This window comes from Petaurus breviceps, unplaced genomic scaffold (assembly GCF_028583685.1).
Source record: "Petaurus breviceps papuanus isolate PSGF00001 unplaced genomic scaffold, PetGlider_PUasm1.0 90897, whole genome shotgun sequence".
Classification (NCBI taxonomy): domain Eukaryota; kingdom Metazoa; phylum Chordata; class Mammalia; order Diprotodontia; family Petauridae; genus Petaurus; species Petaurus breviceps.
The window spans coordinates 15233698-15252075 of NW_027187374.1; the positions used below are offsets into that span (position 1 = coordinate 15233698).

The 18378-nt window shown below is 34.2% G+C and overlaps 1 protein-coding gene across 4 annotated transcripts in view; it reads left to right on the forward strand.

Moving 5' to 3' along the window:
- The window catches only part of APP (amyloid beta precursor protein), a 192423-nt gene that overhangs the window by 73427 nt on the left and 100618 nt on the right, over window positions 1-18378 (forward strand). For all 4 annotated transcript variants that reach the window (XM_069075071.1, XM_069075073.1, XM_069075070.1 and 1 more), the window contains exons 4-5: window positions 8164-8276; window positions 11046-11239. In XM_069075071.1, the coding sequence (XP_068931172.1) occupies window positions 8164-8276; window positions 11046-11239 (307 nt within the window). The remainder of the gene's footprint in view (window positions 1-8163; window positions 8277-11045; window positions 11240-18378) is intronic.

Sequence of the window (18378 nt, forward strand, 5' to 3'; positions counted from 1 at the left end):
ATATTCCTAAGAGTTCTCTTTTGGGGATCTTTTTCAGGAGGTGATTGGTGGATTCTTTCAACCTCTATTTTGCACTCTGGTTCTAAAACACCAGGGCAATTTTCCTTGAGAATTTCTTGAAGTATGATTAGTTTTTTTTTTTTTTTTGATCATGGCTTTCAGGTAGTCCAATAATTTTAAAATGATTTCTCCTGGATCTCTTTTCCAGGTGGTTTTCCCAGTGAGATATTTCACATTGCCTTCTATTTTTTCATTTGTTTGGATCTGTTTAATAGTATCTTGATTTCTTATAAAATCCCTAGCTTCCATTTGCTCCAGTCTAATTCTGAAGGAATGATTCGCTTCAGTGAGCTTTTGAGATTCTTTTTCCAGGTGGCAATTTTGGCTTTTTAAGGCATTCTTCTCCTCATTAGTTTTTTGAGCCTCTTTTACCATTTGAGTAAGTCTATTTTTTAAGGTGTTATTTTCTTCAGTCAGGATGTTGACTCTCATTTCATAATTTTCTTGCATCATTCTCATTTCTCTTCCCAATTTTTCCTTCACTTCTCTTATTTGGTTTTCAAAATCCTTCTTAAGGTCTTCTATGGCCTGTAACCAGCTCATATTTTTCTTGGAAGCTTTTGGTGCAGGAGTTCTGACTTCACTGTCTTCCTCCTGTTCCATGCTTTGATCCTTTTTGTCCCCAAAATAGAAGTGTAAGTTTGGGTTGCTCTGCTTGCTTTGCTTCCCTTGTTTGCTCATGTTGCCACATAATTACTTGACTTTTGAGCTTTTTGTCACAGTAGGACCCTGCTAACAGACAGTGGAGCTTTATCCCAAACACTGGGGTTTTCTCAGCTGCTGGAGCTGTTAGTTGGGTTCTCTCTCTGAAGCCTCCACATGCTCTGGCAAGCTATTCATGCACCCCAGGACCTCCACCCTAGACCACAGTCCAAATCTAAGCAGGCTAAAGCAAGAGCAATTACCCCTCAGACCGGTTTCTTGGTGCCCCTATGATCTATAAGCCAGGAGCTGATGCTGCCATGTGGCAGTGGCTGCAGGGACGCAACAGCCTCAGCAGCTTCTCCCCCCGGAGGGTAAAGGCTGTACCGCACTCCTAAACTACCATATCCCAAAGTCCAAACTGCACTGACCTCTCACTTTGTCCTCAGCATCTGTGTGTTAATAAATCTGAAAACCACCACAGCTGCTGATGATCTGAAGTCTCTCCAGCCAGTGGCTAGTCAGGCCACCCTGAGGCTTAAAATCTCAGGCTCCTGTGGGGCTGGGCTGGGTTGGGCTCAACTCAGCTCCCAGAGCGCTGTGCTGACTCCTTCCTCCCAGCCTTCTGGACTGTCTTCAGCAGGAGGTTAGCTTCTCTCTGTCATTTTGTGGGTTCTGTAGTTCCAAAGTTTGTCTAGAGTAATTTTTTACGTGAATTGGAGGAGATGGCCCTGCTTCACTTTTTGGAACCGTGATGCATGACCAAATACTCTGACATTTCTGGATCAGGTGCCAAGCTATTCTCCTGTGCCCTCCCTCATTTATGTATATATGTTGTATTGCCCATTAGAAAACAAACTCCTTGTAGTTGAGAACTGGCTATCTTTCCTTTTCTATTTATATCCATATTTGAATGCATAGTTTAAAAAAATTGCTTTTGTTATTAATTTATTTCGTTCTCTCTTTACTAACTGGTTCTTATCTTTGCTCACCTGGACTATTAAAATAGCCTCCTAATTGGTCTTTTTCTGCCTCAAGTCTTTTCCTTCTCTAATCTAGCTTTCTCACAACTGCTAAACTGACTTTTCTAAAGTGCAGATTGGCTTATTCAGTTCCTCCCAAGACTTCTTTGTTACTTTCAAGATCAAATATATATATATACCACTGTTGGAATTTAAATCCCTTAACAGTCTAGCTCCAACTTACCTTCACAGCCCTATTCCTATGAGTTCCCATGGATTCTCTTATCATCTATGTGCTGATGATTCTTAAATCTACTTATCCAGCCCATACCTCCTTGCTGAGCTCCAGTCTCACATCTCCATCTGCCTGTTGGACAAACTATCCATCCCCTAGACATCTTAAACTCAACATGTCCTTTATCTTATCTCTCAAACAATTCAGCCTTCCAGATTCCACTGTTATGCCTTCTCTCATAGGATACCTTCCATTTATAGTGCCTTTATTTTGTGCCAGGGATTGGGAACCTGTTGCCTCAAGGCCACATGTGGCCCTCTGGGTCCCCAAATCCTTGGGGATTTGGCTTGTGAAGTTTGCATTCAATCAAAGGACTGCACTTGAGGACCTAGAGGGCTACATGTGGCCACCCCTGTCAGTTGTTCATACAGTTTTTTTCCACCTTAGAATGTGAGCATGGCAACTGTCTTTATGCCTTTCTTTGTAACTCCAGGATCTTAGCACAGTGCCTGGCACAAAGTAAGTACTTGACTGATTGACTATCTTGAAGGATATTGTCATTATCTTCAAAATGACAATTCCTCTGAGGAACTCCCATTTGAGGAAGAACCCACCCAGTCATGATTATTTCCTACCCTGCTACCTTCTATTACACCCCCTCCTCACACTCCCCTCCAAACCTTTTTGTGTCCTATCTTCCTGTCATAATATAAACTCTTTGAGGGCCAGCACTGTCTTTCTGTTGGCTTTCTATGTTTCCAGCATTTATCACAATATCTGGGAAATAGTTGGCCCTTAATAAATATTTGTTGACTTGTAACTAAATACTTTAATCTTGTTTATCACCTTCTACAAATAATGGCAAGTAAAACTGCAGTTATTCTCATGGTAGTTATTTTTTTCTTTGTGCTCATGAATAATGCTAATGCTAACTTTTCAATCTCCATTATTTTCTTTTCTGAGAAGAACTTATGAGCTAAACTTCATTTAGCTGTAAATTATTTACCCGTTGATTATAACTTTAGATCTATCAGGAAGGGGCCTTAGAGGTCCTTTCTTCCAACTCCCTCATTTACATATGAGGAAACTAAAGCTCAGACAGATTACACTTGACTCAGGTCACACACATATCAAGTAGGAGACCCTGGCATTAAACTCAGTCACTTGATTCCAAGTCTTGCTTTTATTGCATGGTTTTGTACTGTTTCGTATACCTTTGTAGGCCAATACTGAGGTGGCTTAGGTCTTTTGTTAGTGTATTAGTATGTTCATCAAGACCTGCTATTTATAATATTATCATTTTACATATATATATCCAGTTTAATTTTATAGTTGTTCATAGTTGTTGTTGTTGTATTTTCTTAGTTGTTCATAGTATTTTCTTCTTTTCTTTCTTTTCAATATTGTCCCATTGTTGTTGGCATGATGAAAGATGTTAGCCAAGTGTGGCTATCCTGAAAAACACCCTAGCAAATAAGAAAAAGAGTACCCTTGTTGAAAAATGATTCATTAAATCAAAGATCAATTTCCATTCACTCTTTTATCTCAGAAAGACAGTGATCAGCCTGTGGATGTTCTGGTATAAGGTTATTCAAGTAGCCTACACGCCACCATGATCTCAGGGAAACAGGGCTTATAGCTAAAGGAATCTCAGGTCCTAACCTGTTGGAGGCACAAAAGTGAACAAATCCCAACTTCCAGTAGGTAACTGCCCTGCATTTTTTAACCAGTACTAAATCATCTTGATGATTACTACTTTGTGGTATAGTTTGAGATCTGTTCCTACAGATGAATTTTGTTATTATTTTTCTAGATCTTTAAAATAACGTTTTGGTAATTTGATTGGCGTGATACTGAATAAGTAAATTAATTTAGGGAGAATTGCTATTTTTGTTATATTGTCCTGACCTAGCCTCTGCAATTAATTAGGTCTGTCTTAATTTCAGTAAAGTGTTTTGTAGTTGTATTCATATATTTCTTATATGTGTGTTGGTATATATAAGCTCAGATATTTTATAGATTCTGATCAAGTGGAATTTCTCCTTTCCTTGCTGGGTTTTGTTGGACACACACAAGAATACTGATGATTTACATGGATTTATTTTCTGTCCTTCAACTTTACTGAAATTATTGCTGTAATTATTCTTTTTAGTTGACTCTAGGATTCATATCTTCTGCAGAGATAGTTTATTTCATTAGTTTCTCTTTCTTGCCTTATTACTAAACTTAGCATTTGTAGCATCCCATTGAATACAGTGATGATAATGGGCATCCTTGCTTTACCCCAGATTTTATTTGAAAGTCCTATTACATGTAGTGCTGGCTTTTTATTATAATGGATGCTAGTTACTACATTAAGAAAAAATCCTATGCTTTTTTACATTAATGAATGGATTTTGTGAAAAAACCTTTTCAACATCTATTGATATAATATGATCTTTTTTAAATAAGTTGTAACCTATTTGCTTAGATTTTACTTAAATTTTTTGAGTCTGTGTTCATTAGAGATATTGGTCTGTGGTTTTCTTTCTCTGCTTTATAGCAAAACTATAGGGAAAAATTGGAAGTTTTCTTTATTTTCATATTTTTGCAAACATTTAATATAATATTGGAATGAATTTTTCTTTAAATGTTTGATAGAATTCACTTGTAAATCCATCCATTCTCTCCCACCCAAGCCCTTACCCCACTTTGAGAGTTCATTTATAGCTTGTGCAACTACTTTGTTATTGAGTTGTTTAAATTAATGTCCAACTTTGTGACCCAGTTTGAGGTTTTCTTGGCAAAAATACTTTAGTGGTTTGCCGTTTCCTTCTCTAGTTAATTTTACAGATGAAGAACTGAGGCAAACTTCATTATGTATGGAGAGTAATTTTTCTTTAAAATTTTAAAGAATTCTCTTTTGAATCCATCAGCACTAGCATTTTTTCTTTATTTCTGTTGTGATTTAGGGGTTCTGGGACCCCAAAAGAGTGACACATGGATCCTACCTAGAATGAATTCCACCCAAACCTTCAGCCAAAAACAAGGTTTATTAGGATACTGGGTCAGGGTGGTCATGATTCTAAAAATCCTCTTTTTACAGGAAAAAGATCTGAATGGGAGTGCCCAGTGATGGGTGACTGGGAGGTAACAGAAAAGGACAGGGTGCCCTAGGTAAACTCCAAGGACTTGGACCATGTGGACAAGGGAGAATGGAGTCTAAATAGGATTAAGGGTGGGAATTAGCCAGGGGTGATAGACCATGAAGAGCTAGGCTAGGTTAGAGGTAATAGAATTGGGAGATTGGACAGAGGCCCATGAAAGGCCATTTGGGAGGGTTACTGGGATGGGTTGATGCCTCACGCAAACTCTAGAAACTTGACCATGTAGTAGAATTCAAGTAAGTTTCAGGGGAAAGTTCAAAGCGGGGTAGGGAAGTTTCCAGGACATGTACTGAATCAGTTCTATTACAACTAATTCTTTTTCTTCTTCTGAGTTTGGGTGATATAAGGTCCTTAATCTGGTACTGTGAGGATTTTATATTTTTGAAAGTATTCCTCTGTTTCTCTTGTGTTCTTAGGTTTTTTTGGCCTATAACTGTGCACAATTTATTCTGATTATTTTTATTTTGTCCTTTTTTATTGATTTCACCTTGCTCATTTGCTGTTGTATTTGTTTTTTCTTGCCATCTTCTTTTTAATGAAGTTAGCTAAGGATTTAGCAGTTTCACTAATCTTTTCTAAGAAAAGGGTTTTCATTTTATTTACCATCTTAATGCTTTTAATTTTTTTCCAATTTATTTATTTCTCCTCTAATGATTAACATCTCTTTGTTCTTATTTTAGACTTATTTATTATGTGTATTAAAAAAATTAATTTTTAATACACATATTCATTAATGTTCATTAATTTATACAAGTTTATCAGTCCTCTTTGTTTGTATTTTGTTCATGTATATTTGTAAGCATATGATTTTTACCCTTAGGACGGCTTTACCTGCAACCTAGACATTTTGGTGTTTTGTTTAATCACTGTTTCCTTTCACATGATTATAAATTATTTCTGTTATTTCCTCTTTGACTTAATTGTTATTTAGGATTTCATTGTTAAGTCTCCATTTGGGTCTGTAGCTTTTGTTTATGGTTGCTGGACCAGTAACTTTTTATTGTTTTATGTTCATGAGTATCACAAAATAGTTTTTAAAAAGACAGATTTATAATCCCATGTTACCTTCAATGTCATAAAAGTTGAACAAATTTAGTTAAGTGGAGTCATAATCTCATACATCAAAAAAAAATCTAGTTAAGCAGACTATAGGTAAATTAAATCAGGCTACAGATTAAAACTGCATTAATCAGAAACATTTTCATCTCGGATCTTAGCTTTCTTGTGTAACCATCTGATTCTTGGAAACATTTTCCCTCAGGAATTTTGGAATAGGCTTTATTCCCAGGACATCTCTGTAGTGTTGTTCTCCTAATAATACAGTTTAGTAAGACCTAATAAAACCTCTTACATTTAGTCTTCCAGTAACTATTTCATGTGGTGAAAACCAGTTCAAATCTTACAGAGCTAACTTGTCCTGTCATTGTTCTTAATAGAAAAATTTGAAAGCAACACACACACACACACACACACATTTGTGTTTTCATCCTAGTTCAAGGAAAAAGCCAATTTTGTTGCTTTCTCAAATTGGACTTTATTCCATTAAAATTAAAAAGTTTTACATTTTGTAACAACACATCTTTGTCCTAATTTCCTATCCCTACTTAGAGGTTTTGTGTGTGTGTGTGTGTGTGTACATATACACATGTATACATACATTCATATATTTTAATATTCAGAAAGAAAAAGATACTTTAAGAACCAAATCTTATACATGAATATATAACTGTTAATGATCACAAGTTCAAAGTAGAAAAATTAAAAACAGTAATATCTTTTATACTTGCATTCCATTATAGTAACTCAAATATTGAGTATTGCAGCAAGATTATACTGTATATACATGTGTGTGTATATATATATGTATGTATATATATATATATATATATAATGTGTGTGTATTAATACACACACAGTATGTGAGTGTATGTGTATGAATATAACCAAACCTTTACAATTCTCTTGGAGTTGTTGGTATAGAAATTTTCCGTGAAAGAAAGGAAGAACATGTTTATAACAGTATCAAGACTGTTACTTCAAGGGCACAGACTGAATTGACATAAACATAACAAGATAGAGCTTACTTAGGTTTGTTTGATTCCCAGTAAGAGTCATAGTTGACCTTTATTTTGGAACAGCTAATCCTCCAATAAAGTTCAACATTATTCATAGGGTATCAACCAGGCTCAGAATTAACCAGGTGGGAAAATTTTCTGTTCAGAAAGGAAATAGCATGGTGGAGAAGCTGAGTCAAGAAGATCCTACAACCATATATACAGAGTTCTCTCAACCTTTCCACACACAACATGTAACTAAAGCAGTTCTCAGACTATGCTCCCTTTAAGAAACAGAGCATTTCCCTTAAATGGTAGATTATTGACTTAATGACAATTCAAACATCATACCTGCAATCAAAACTCAGAACGATATCAAATTATAGTCCCAAGAGATTTTACCTCAAATGGCAAGTTTCATTAATCACAGCTTAGGGCTGGGTACAGCTATTATTTTCCATTGTTTTGTTGCAATAGCAATTAACAATAAGCAGAGATAAGGCCTTATCTTATTCATCCTTGCAGTATTTACTTTCCCATGTTAGGTGAATAGCAGTTTGTTTTATAGTTAGATAGTGTTTTACATAATTACCTTTGAACTAAAAAGGGTTTAAATTCATTCAGGAAAAAAATCATAAAAAGAATGCACAATTTCTAGGTGAAGTAGAATTCATTTTTGGTTCCTTTGTAGAATGGAAAGGCTACTTGGAACACTTGACACAGAGGATTGTTATTCTTATCATAAAAATCTTAAATGATATTATTAGTATTTTTAGGAGAGGCTTTTAAAAAAAGGATACAAAATTACAAAAATGTCAGGCCATTAAAAATATTTTTTCTGATAGGGTGGTAAAAATGGAACGTCCTTATCAAGTGATACTATCGAACAATTATTTAGAACATTATTTAGAAAAATAATCTGTTGGGTACTTGTTCAGTCAGCTGCCTAAAGTCAGAGGACAGAGCAGATCCTCCCTCAAAATTTCTTCCAGCCTTTGTAGCTCTTTAGTTCAAAAGCCTACTACTACAGTATAGAATTAAGCTTTTGTTTTGCTCTTTTTCAGTTGGTGAGTTTGTAAGTGATGCTCTTTTAGTGCCAGACAAATGCAAATTCTTGCACCAGGAAAGGATGGATATATGTGAAACTCATCTCCACTGGCATACTGTTGCAAAAGAGGTAAAAATGTGTGAATTTTTCTCTTTTTTCAAGTTGTGAGATTTGTTTGACATGTTAACATACACATGTATGGGCATGCATGTGTACATGTATGTGTATGCATGTGGTATCTATCTGATGACATTCTAGAAAATATTCAGAAGACATACCTATTTTTTAAAATTTTTGAGTATAGTAAATAATTTTTGGAAAATTGGACACAGTTTGTTGCATTGCATATCTAAAGTGATATCAATTTAAAGCAAAGGCTATAATCTGAAATTTACCATCACTTTCTAAACTTAAGTACTCACAATATTTTTCAAAGTTTTTACTTTACCTGTTATCTTTTAGATAAAGTACCTTTAATTTAATTAACCACTTTTTTGCTGAGATAGTAGTACTATCTTTTAACAAATTGAAATCAGTCAGCTGCTATTATCCGATCATTGAGGGAAGTTCAGATTTGAACCCAACTTTTTAATTATAGGTTAAAATTTTAATATACAATACCATGCTACCATTTTGTCTCAACATAGTTTTTCTCAGTGGAAAAATATTGGGAACAGATCATATTTTGTTGAGTTATCACTTAACCCAAGGAAAGAATGGGTAATTTATGATGTTACTCATCGTACTTTCTGCTACCATCTCTACCTTCCAGAACCTTCTTCCTTGATAAATGGTGGTAAAATGGTAGAACACCTTTAATTGTAACCAGTTTATTTTAATCATTGAATCTTGCTCCAGAAGTCCCTCTGTAAAAGAGAATTCCTAGCTTCTTTCAAGACTTTCAAGACAAGTTCATTTATTGCTTACTTTTTGAAGCTTTTCATGGCCCTTCTAATTATATCCTTTCTCTTCAAAATGCTGGTTATATTTATCTGTTTACAGATTGTATGCACTTTTAGATTATAAACACCTTGATGTTAAACTCTGTTATTTTTATTATATCCCAAGTGCTTTTTTCTTGTATTAGACTGTTTTTTTCTTTCTATAAAATGACACTTTTTCATTCTCTTTGAAGCAAGATTATATCTGCATTAAATATTTAATTTTTCATCTCATAAACGAAATGTTTGTATTTTAATGGGATGGCGAAATTTTGTGCTGCTACTCAAGTGTGATCACTTAATTTTTTTCCTTTTAAAATTTTTTTTATGTTTATTTTTAGTTTATATCATTCCTTTTTTTTTTTTAAAGCAGCTGGGGCTAAGCAACTTGCTCAGGGTTACACAGCCAGTCATTTCTGGGTGTGGTGCTAAGCATCTGAGCCCAGATTCAATCCCAGGTCATCCTGACTCTGGGACCGGTGCTCCCACTTGCTGAGCCACCTGGCCTCCCCTGATCATTTAATTTATAATAAGTTATGTATTTATAGTAAGTTATGCCTACTGCATATGCTTAATTTATGGCAAGTTATGCCTTTTCAAAGTAAATTTTTTTTTGTGGTTCCTAAGCAGAAATTGAAGCTGATTGCCAGCAAATTAGAAATAAACCCAAAATGTTTATTTTGCTTCCTGTACTGAATTATTGCTACCTTGTAGGTATCCTAGGAGATGCTTTCAGATACAAACATGGCAGATATTCTGGCATAAGAAGGTGATGGGTTAGAAACCATTTGAAGGTTATAAAGTGTAAACTCATAGATAGTTCACTGTCACTGTGATCTCCAACTTGTAACAACTAAAAGATTTATATTCCTTACATTTCCATCATTTTTGCTCTAGAGCCAACCCTTTGAGGTGAATGAATTTGAAAGAGCAGAGAACACACTCTGTGCAAGGTTGCAGTGGTACATGCAGAGGGAACCTTCATAATTCTCTAACCTCATTTACTGAGTGAAGCTGACACTTGTCACATGTGTGCTTTTTACATGTGCATATGTACCACTCTTAGCACTTGGAGAAAAACTTTAGCTCTGAGTCATTGGATAAAACTTCTCCAACTCAATACTTAAGGAAGAAAAGATTCCAAACACAAATTTTTTATTGGAAAAAAACAATGATAATAGAAAAGTTATAGTTATTCACAAAAAAATCAATAAGTACCATTTTAGAGTCCTTGTAAATAGGGGTTTCTTCTCTTCAATATCTGGTTGAAACTATTTTCTACAGTAGCTCTGTAAAGACATATGCAAATTGATTTTTTTTTAAATCATAGACTGACAGAATACTAAAGATAGATGGGGTTCTAGAGATCATCTAATCCAGGAATTATAAACCTAGTATCTTTGAGCTTTTAAAAAATATATTCTAGTCCAGGAATTATAAACCTAGTATCCTTGAACTTTTTAAAAATATGTATTATTTTATTAACTATCGCAATGTAATTGGTTTTCTTTGTAATCCTATAATATATCTTATTTTTTTTTGTATTTTAAAACGTTAATCTGAGAAGAGAGGTCTATAGTCTTCACTCACCTAACAGAAGGGTCCATGACACAAAAAAGGTTAAGAACTCATTGTGTTATTCAGACTCCTCATTTCATGGGTAAGGGAACTGAGACCCAGAATGGTGACACAACTAGTTTGTGTCAGAGCTGCAACTATAATCCTCCCAGTTAAGAACTTGAAAGGAATTCATTCTCATAGAAAGCCTACGGTGAATTCCTTCCCTAAAGTGTTATTTTGTAAATAACACCTTCCACATTTATGTATTCTAATACTATAATTTTTGTATTTGGGATATGCTTACTGAAACATATCTCTCTGTTGGTCATGCTTCATTGGCTATATCAATATTTAACTTTTTTTTTGTTCCTGTCTTACTCTTTAAATTTTTTTTTAGACTTGTAGTGAAAAGAGCATGAATCTACATAACTATGGTATGTTGCTGCCTTGTGGAATTGACAAGTTCCGCGGTGTTGAGTTTGTTTGTTGCCCACTAGCTGATGAAAATGACAATGTTGATTCTGTGGATGCAGAAGATGATGATTCAGAAGTCTGGTGGGGAGGTGCAGATGCAGATTATGCAGATGGAAGGTAAGAGTATGCAATTTTAATTCCACCTGAATGTTTCACTTTGATTTACTGAAAATATGTTCCAATCTCATACAAGTGGAATACAAAACAAGAAATTATTGTGTCCTTTTAGTTTGTTAAAAAAAATTCCTAAAAGAAGTAAATTTTCCCAGTGATAAAAAATGAAATGTGTAATTTTAAAATTGTTTCATTGATGTCTTACATTATTAGTTTCGACCAGTAACTTTCCACTACCCTCTTTTAAAGAGACATCCCATATAATCAATAGTATTTTTTTTAAAAGAAAAAAATTTCCTTACTCATTGATATGTCAAAAAACTCTGGAAATATGTGCAGGGTACAATACTTGTGAACCTCTCACCTCTGCAAAGGGATGGGGTGAGAGTAATTTTCTCAGATCCTCTTTCAAATCATACTTCTTTATAATTTTGCAGTAATCAGTTTTGATTTGTGTATGTGTCTCTTTCCATTTGCCTTGTTATAATCATTGTGTACATAATTTTCTTGGCTATACATACTTCACTCTGTTCATGTAGATCTTTTTATGCTTCTGTATTCTTTACAAAACCCATCCTTTCTTACAACATAGGAATGTGAATGTCTTTCCATTATATTCATGTACTACAATTTGTTTAACCATTCCCCAGTCAATAGAAATCTACTCTATTTCCAATTCTTTACTATCCCCAAAAGTGCCACTTTAAATATTTTGGTGTATATAGAAACTTTCTTATTAGTAGCTTCTTTGGGGAATAAATTGAGTAATGGAATCTCTTGAGTCAAAGAATGTGGATATTTTAGTTACTTCCTTCTCATAATTCCAAAATACTTTGTAAAATGGTTTTTATCAATTCACAGCTCTACCAATAATTCAACAGTGTACCAAACTTCTCACAAACCACAGCAAAGTCTGACACGTTGACTATTGCCATCTTTTTGTCATTTTTGCAAATATGCAGAGTAGCAAGTATAATATGAGGAATGTTTTGCATTTCTCTCAGTTTTTTTATGTGATTGTTAATAGTTTACAGATCTTTTTATATATTTGTATATACATGTGTATATAAGTATGTATGTATATATGTATATAATTGTTTATATGTCATGGATACCAAACCCTTATCATAGAAATTTGATACATAGAAATTTGATAAGATTTTTTTTCTCCATTTGATTACTTCTAACCTAGGTGTATTATTTTTATTTTTGCAGAAGCTTTTCAGTTTAAGGTAATCAAAGTTATTTATTTTATTTCATGTATTAGCTTCTTTCTCTTGTTTGGGTAAGGACACATCTCCTACCCATAATTTTTAAGAGGTATATACTATGCCTCTTTTTTTTTTTTTTAAAGCAATTGGGGTTAAGTAACTTGCTCAAGGTTACACGGCCAGTTATTTCTGTGTGTGGTGCTAAGTATCTGATCCAGGATTCGATCCCAGGTCATCCCGATTCTGGGGCCGGTGATCTTACTCACTGCACCACCTGGCTGCCCCTAAGCAATTGGGGTTAAGTAACTTGTTCAAGGTTACACGGCCAGGTGTTTCTGGGTGGGGTGCTAAGTGTTTGAGCCCGGATTCGATCCCAAGTGATCCCAACTCTGGAGCCGGTGCTCTTACTCACTGCGCTACCTGGCCGCCCCCTCTTTTTTTTTTTCTATAGTATGATCTTTAAAATTAAGCTCATATATCCATTTAGAATACATTGTAAAATATGATGTAAAATGTTGGTCTATGTTTCATTTCTATCAAAATGCTTTTGAGTTTTCTCAGTAATTTTAGGGATGTGTGGAGTTCTTTCCCAAGTAATTTGTTTTCTAATTTATTGAATACTGGTATACCGAGTTCCATTGTTTCTGATTTTCTCTTGTATAGTCTTCTCCATTGATTTAATTCTCTTTTTTAAAACCATACCTTTTAAAAAGACTACTGATTTTTATTGTATTTTGAATTCTGAACATTCTATTTCACCCATTTTCTTAATTTTCATCATTTTATTTTATCAATTACTATGAAGTGTGCCTTTAAGAATTTGATATGACATTAAAAATATAAATTAACATTGGTAATATTGTCATATTTATCATGTTGGTATGGTTCAACCATGAACACTGAATATTTCTCCAGTAATTAAAGTTGATCATTATTTCTTTAAGAAGCAACATGCAGTTGAAGCTCAATAAGTGTTTTGTGTGTTTTGATAGATTGATCCCAAGATACTTTTTGTATTTTGTAGTTATGTGGAATGAGATTTCCCTTCCTGTTACTGCCTTTGGAATTTTTGAAAATTACTATTTTAATGCTGTTAGTTTTTGAAGGTTTATTTTGCAGCTTAAAACTTTGCAGAAGCTATTAATTGTATCAGTTAGTATCTTTGCTGATTCTCTAGTATTTTCCAACTAAACCATCATATCAGCAAATAGGAAAACTTATTTATCTTTTTGCCTTTAATTTCTTTCTTTTGTCTTAGTGCGTCTTTCTAGAACTATATAAAACATAATGTAAAGAGTACACATTTTTGCTTTACTCCTGTATTTATTAGGATATTCCCATTGCAATATGATGCTTGCTTTTTGTTTTAGATGAATTTTTTTAATGCTATTAACAAAAGGTCCCTCTATGCCTATACTTTGTAGGACTTTTTGCCAGTAGGTGGTACAGTGAATAGAGCACCAACCCTGGAGTCAGGAAGACTTGAATTAAAATGTAACCTTAGATACTTACCAGCTTGTGTGACCCTGAGCAAATTACTTAACTTCTGTTTGTCTCAGTTTCCTTAACCATAAAATGGGGTTGATAATACTACATGTAATCCAGGGCCCTTGTAAGAACCAAATAACATTTGTAAAGCTCTTGGCATAGTGCTTGGCACCTACTAGATAATAAATTCTAGCTTTTATTAATAATAAAAATAATTACTATTAGCACAAGTATTATACTTTGTTAAAGACCTTTTCTGTATTTACTGAGATTATCATGTTATTTGGGATATTTTGGTTATGATGTTGATTATTTTCCTAATGATAAACCATCAACATAACAGTTTTTCTGAAATCTGCCTGCTCATCATTTCTTATGGCACAGTAGTATTCCATTATATTCGTATACCACAACTTGTTCAGCCATTCCCTAACTGATGAGCATCCTTCTTGGTTTCTAATTTTTTGGCACCACAGAAAGAGCTGCTATAAATATTTTTGTACATAGAGGTCGTTTTCCATTTTTTATGATCTCTTTGAGTTACAGACCTAGAAGTGGTATTGCTGGATCAAAGAGTTCTTTCCCCTCTTTTCAATGCCTCCTTTTCCCTCCTCACTCATGTTCATTTAGGCTTTCATCTTCCTGAGAGATGATGGAAGTTATTTTTCTTTCTTTGTTAACCATTGACTTAATTAGGATAGATCATATATTCTTCTCTGACTTCCTCAACTTACCACTTTGATATATAATTTAGTTCTACAAAAAAAAAATTAATTCACCTCCAGGTTGGGTGTTGTGAGATTTAGTCCATAATGTTTCAAGCCTTTCTCCACGATCATTTCTATTTGACTTTCTTTTTCCTCAGTATGGTCCTTGTGTATATTTGGAAAGAAATCTCATAATGGTCTCTCTTGTTATTTTGTTATTGGTACTGTTCTTGGTTGTTTTATTTGTTTATACTCTTCTTCTGTTTCTTATATCTGGAGGATAAATGTTTTCTTTAGAGTTTTTTTTTCCCTAGGAATGCTTTGAATGCCTCTTTTCTTGAACATACATTTTTTTTTCACTTAGGCTGAGACTTGAAGGGTAGGTTATCTTGTGTTGAATCTTGAGTTCCTTTTATTCTTTGGAACATATTCCATTCCTTCCTTTGGATTTGGTGCACAATAGTCTTGTATTATTTGAATTTCCTTTCCTTTATAATTCAAGATCTTTCTCCTGGTCACTTGCTGACTTTGTAGTGTTTTACTTGAATTGTTAAATGTAACCACTATGTCTTGGAGTTTTTTCTAATAGTGATATAGGGATTCTTTCTATTGATATTTTGTTGTCTGTTTTCAAAAATAGCATACATGTAATTGATGTATATAAGTAAGTTTTTGTTAAGCTCCTGCTATAGGTGCTTGGCGTTGTGATAAACTATGGGAATACAAATATAAAGGCATAATGATTCCTGCCCTCAGGGAACTTGCATTCTGCTACTTACATGTAATTTATAACTCATCATCAGTTGTAGAATGTAATCATAAAAGGCAGGTTGATATAAAGTCAGCAAGGTCTATTTTCTAATCCTGCCTCTTACTCCTACTGTTTGTTTAACCAGAGGGAAGTTAACTTAAGTGACCCAGGATTCTTGAAACAGAAGAATGTAATGTCTTGATTTTACTGTTATAAAAATTATATAAGGCATCCATTGATTACTCACTGTGGCCATAAACAAGATGGAAAAATGAAATTTTACAGAAATCTGAAGGGGAGGACACATACCTGGGAACAAGGAACAAAGGGGGCAGATACAGACATGGACCACCTAGTCAGAGCAGGAGCTGTAGCCTCTTCCCTAGTCTTAATTTGGGGACAGTGTTGTGTCCTTCAAGCTTCCAGGAACTATGTCTGGAAACTCAAAATAGAGATGGGAGCAGTGTTCTCTTCTTATAGTGTTGGCAAGAAGGCTGAGCCAGAGTTTCTTTCCCATCACAATTTTTCTCCTATCACAGTGACAGCAAGAGGTTTGAGCCAGAAATTGTTTTGCTACAGTCCTCTCTTTGGCTGAAGATCACATGTGTAGCTCTGACCTCATTTTCTTATATCCTGTTGTTTCCTCCTTTTTTCCTCCTCTTTTATATAAGTTTTCTGACAGACATTTCCACAGGCAAACACACAAGTATTGAGAAGCATTGAATACTGCAGTAAAACAAAAATAATACACTAACAGTTATTAGTATTGTAAAATACAGGGCTTTCAAAACTATCTAGCCTGACCCTGGCAACCAACCCCAGATATCCCAATCACATATAGTTTCATGTTTAATTTCTTCCAGACCTTTCTCTTAACTTTCTAGAGCAGTTCAGGTGCTGGGAAATAGTAAGGGTTTGGTCAAACACATGTGCAACTTAAATAGCATATTTTTTAATGTCATCTTGGGTTTAACTGTTTCCTTCATGAAATCATCTTGCTTCTGGGAAATATTTTCACTTGGAAATTCTACATTAAAGGTATCTGTCCTTGACCACCATCCACAAATTGTTCAATTTGCTTCACTCAAACTCAAGCACATGTATTCATGTTTTTAATGGTGTATTGATGTCTTTGAAACACTCAGCAGTTTTTCTGCCTATTCTAAAACTTATTTCCCACTGAAAGTTTAATTAGAGAGTCCCAGTTTATTGCGAAGGTAAGTTTAGCATCAGAACTGCAGTAATTACTGACATCTAGGTGAGCTGATTTAGGTATGAAGCTTCAACAGTTAACATAAGCTTACATAATATTTCGTTTTCAAAAGTTCCTCCCAGGGGTCAAAGCTATTACATTTTGGCTATTATTATGGTCCATACATTTTTCCCCAGTGTTTAACCATAACATAATTTCTATATTTGAGAGTACATTAGATCAGGAATAATTTAACTTCTAAATACACAGGCAGTTGCCACAAATTAAAATGACCAGAATTTAACCATAGTTATCAAACCTGAGGAATCCATAATGATCATTAATTGAGATTTATGTAAGCACTGACAATTCAAAGCAGAATTGAGATTTCTTTTAAAATGAATTTTAATTTTTCTTTTAATATCTTTCAAATTTCCCTTTGTATCCCTCCTTTTCTCTCATGTTTTTTTCCTCTCAGCCAACCCATGAAATAAAGAATAATATTTCAAAGAGAGAGACCTCAAATAATTTTTAAAAATCAATCTCATTTCAGAACCCCAAAAATAAGATACAAATTCATTCATTTTTTTAAATATCCATTTGGCCATCCTGCACATATGTAAGTGCTTTGGACATCTAGTCCACTTAATGTGTATATACATATTATCTTCATATTGAACAGAAAGATGTGATATTGTATAGCGCTAATCTTACACATGAATATATAACCATTAAGAAGTGGATGGCAAGACTTAAAGAACTGATTTGTCCTAGTTGCTTAGCTATCATTTCTTCCCTGACTCTTTTCTTTTCCTGACTGTTTTCCTACTTTTCTTCAACTAATCCTCATAAAGTGGATTAGCTAGTCCTGATTAATTCTTGTCTCCACTGACTTCTTGTCTTGTCTGTATAAATAAACTTAAGTAATGGTGAATCACTCAGGAAAAATTCAGTACTGATGATATTTACTGTATGGCTGCTACACTGCCTGATAGAAGTCAGTGATTTAATATACGTGTAATGTTTATGTAATGTGTGTTCTATGAATTAAAAATACAGTTTTTAAAACTACTTCTCATAGTGCTTTTTATTTCATATCTTTTGGCAAAGACCCAGTGTTAAAATAGGAGCAAAATGAAAGTTGTTGCATTTTAAAACCAAAAAAGCATGTCTTGAAATTTTCCATCAGTTTTTTCCACCATATAAAACTTGGCATTTTACATCAGGTTATAAAGCTGTATGAAAGAATCTTTTACTGTTAAAGTTTTATCTTTTGTTATCTCATTTTCCAGATTTCCTTTCGTATCCTTCTTCCCTCTCCCAGAGAGCCAACCCATATAACAACAAATATTATTATAAAGAAAAAAAAGGAAGAGAAAAAAATCGGCAAAACTGATCAATACATTAAAAAATATGAAAATAGGGGCAGCTAGGTGGCACAGTAGATAGAGCACCAGCCCTGAAGTCAGGAGGACCTGAGTTCAACAGTATGACCCTGGGCAAGTCACTTAACCCCAATTGCCTCACCAAAAATAAATAAATAAATAAATATATGAAAATATATTCGGTGTTCCATACCATGGACTTTCTACCTCTTCAGAGAATTGGGACAGTCATCATCTCTTGTGGTCTAGTTAAAACTTGTTTTCTCCTTCTTGAGGTACTTAGTAATTTCAGTCTTTTTTTTTTTTACCCCTGTTCAACTTTCTGATACTTTCTCCCCTTTAATAAGAGATTCTCCAGGGCTTGGTCTTCAGCTCTGTCTCAGCTTTCTCTCACACTGGGGGATTCAT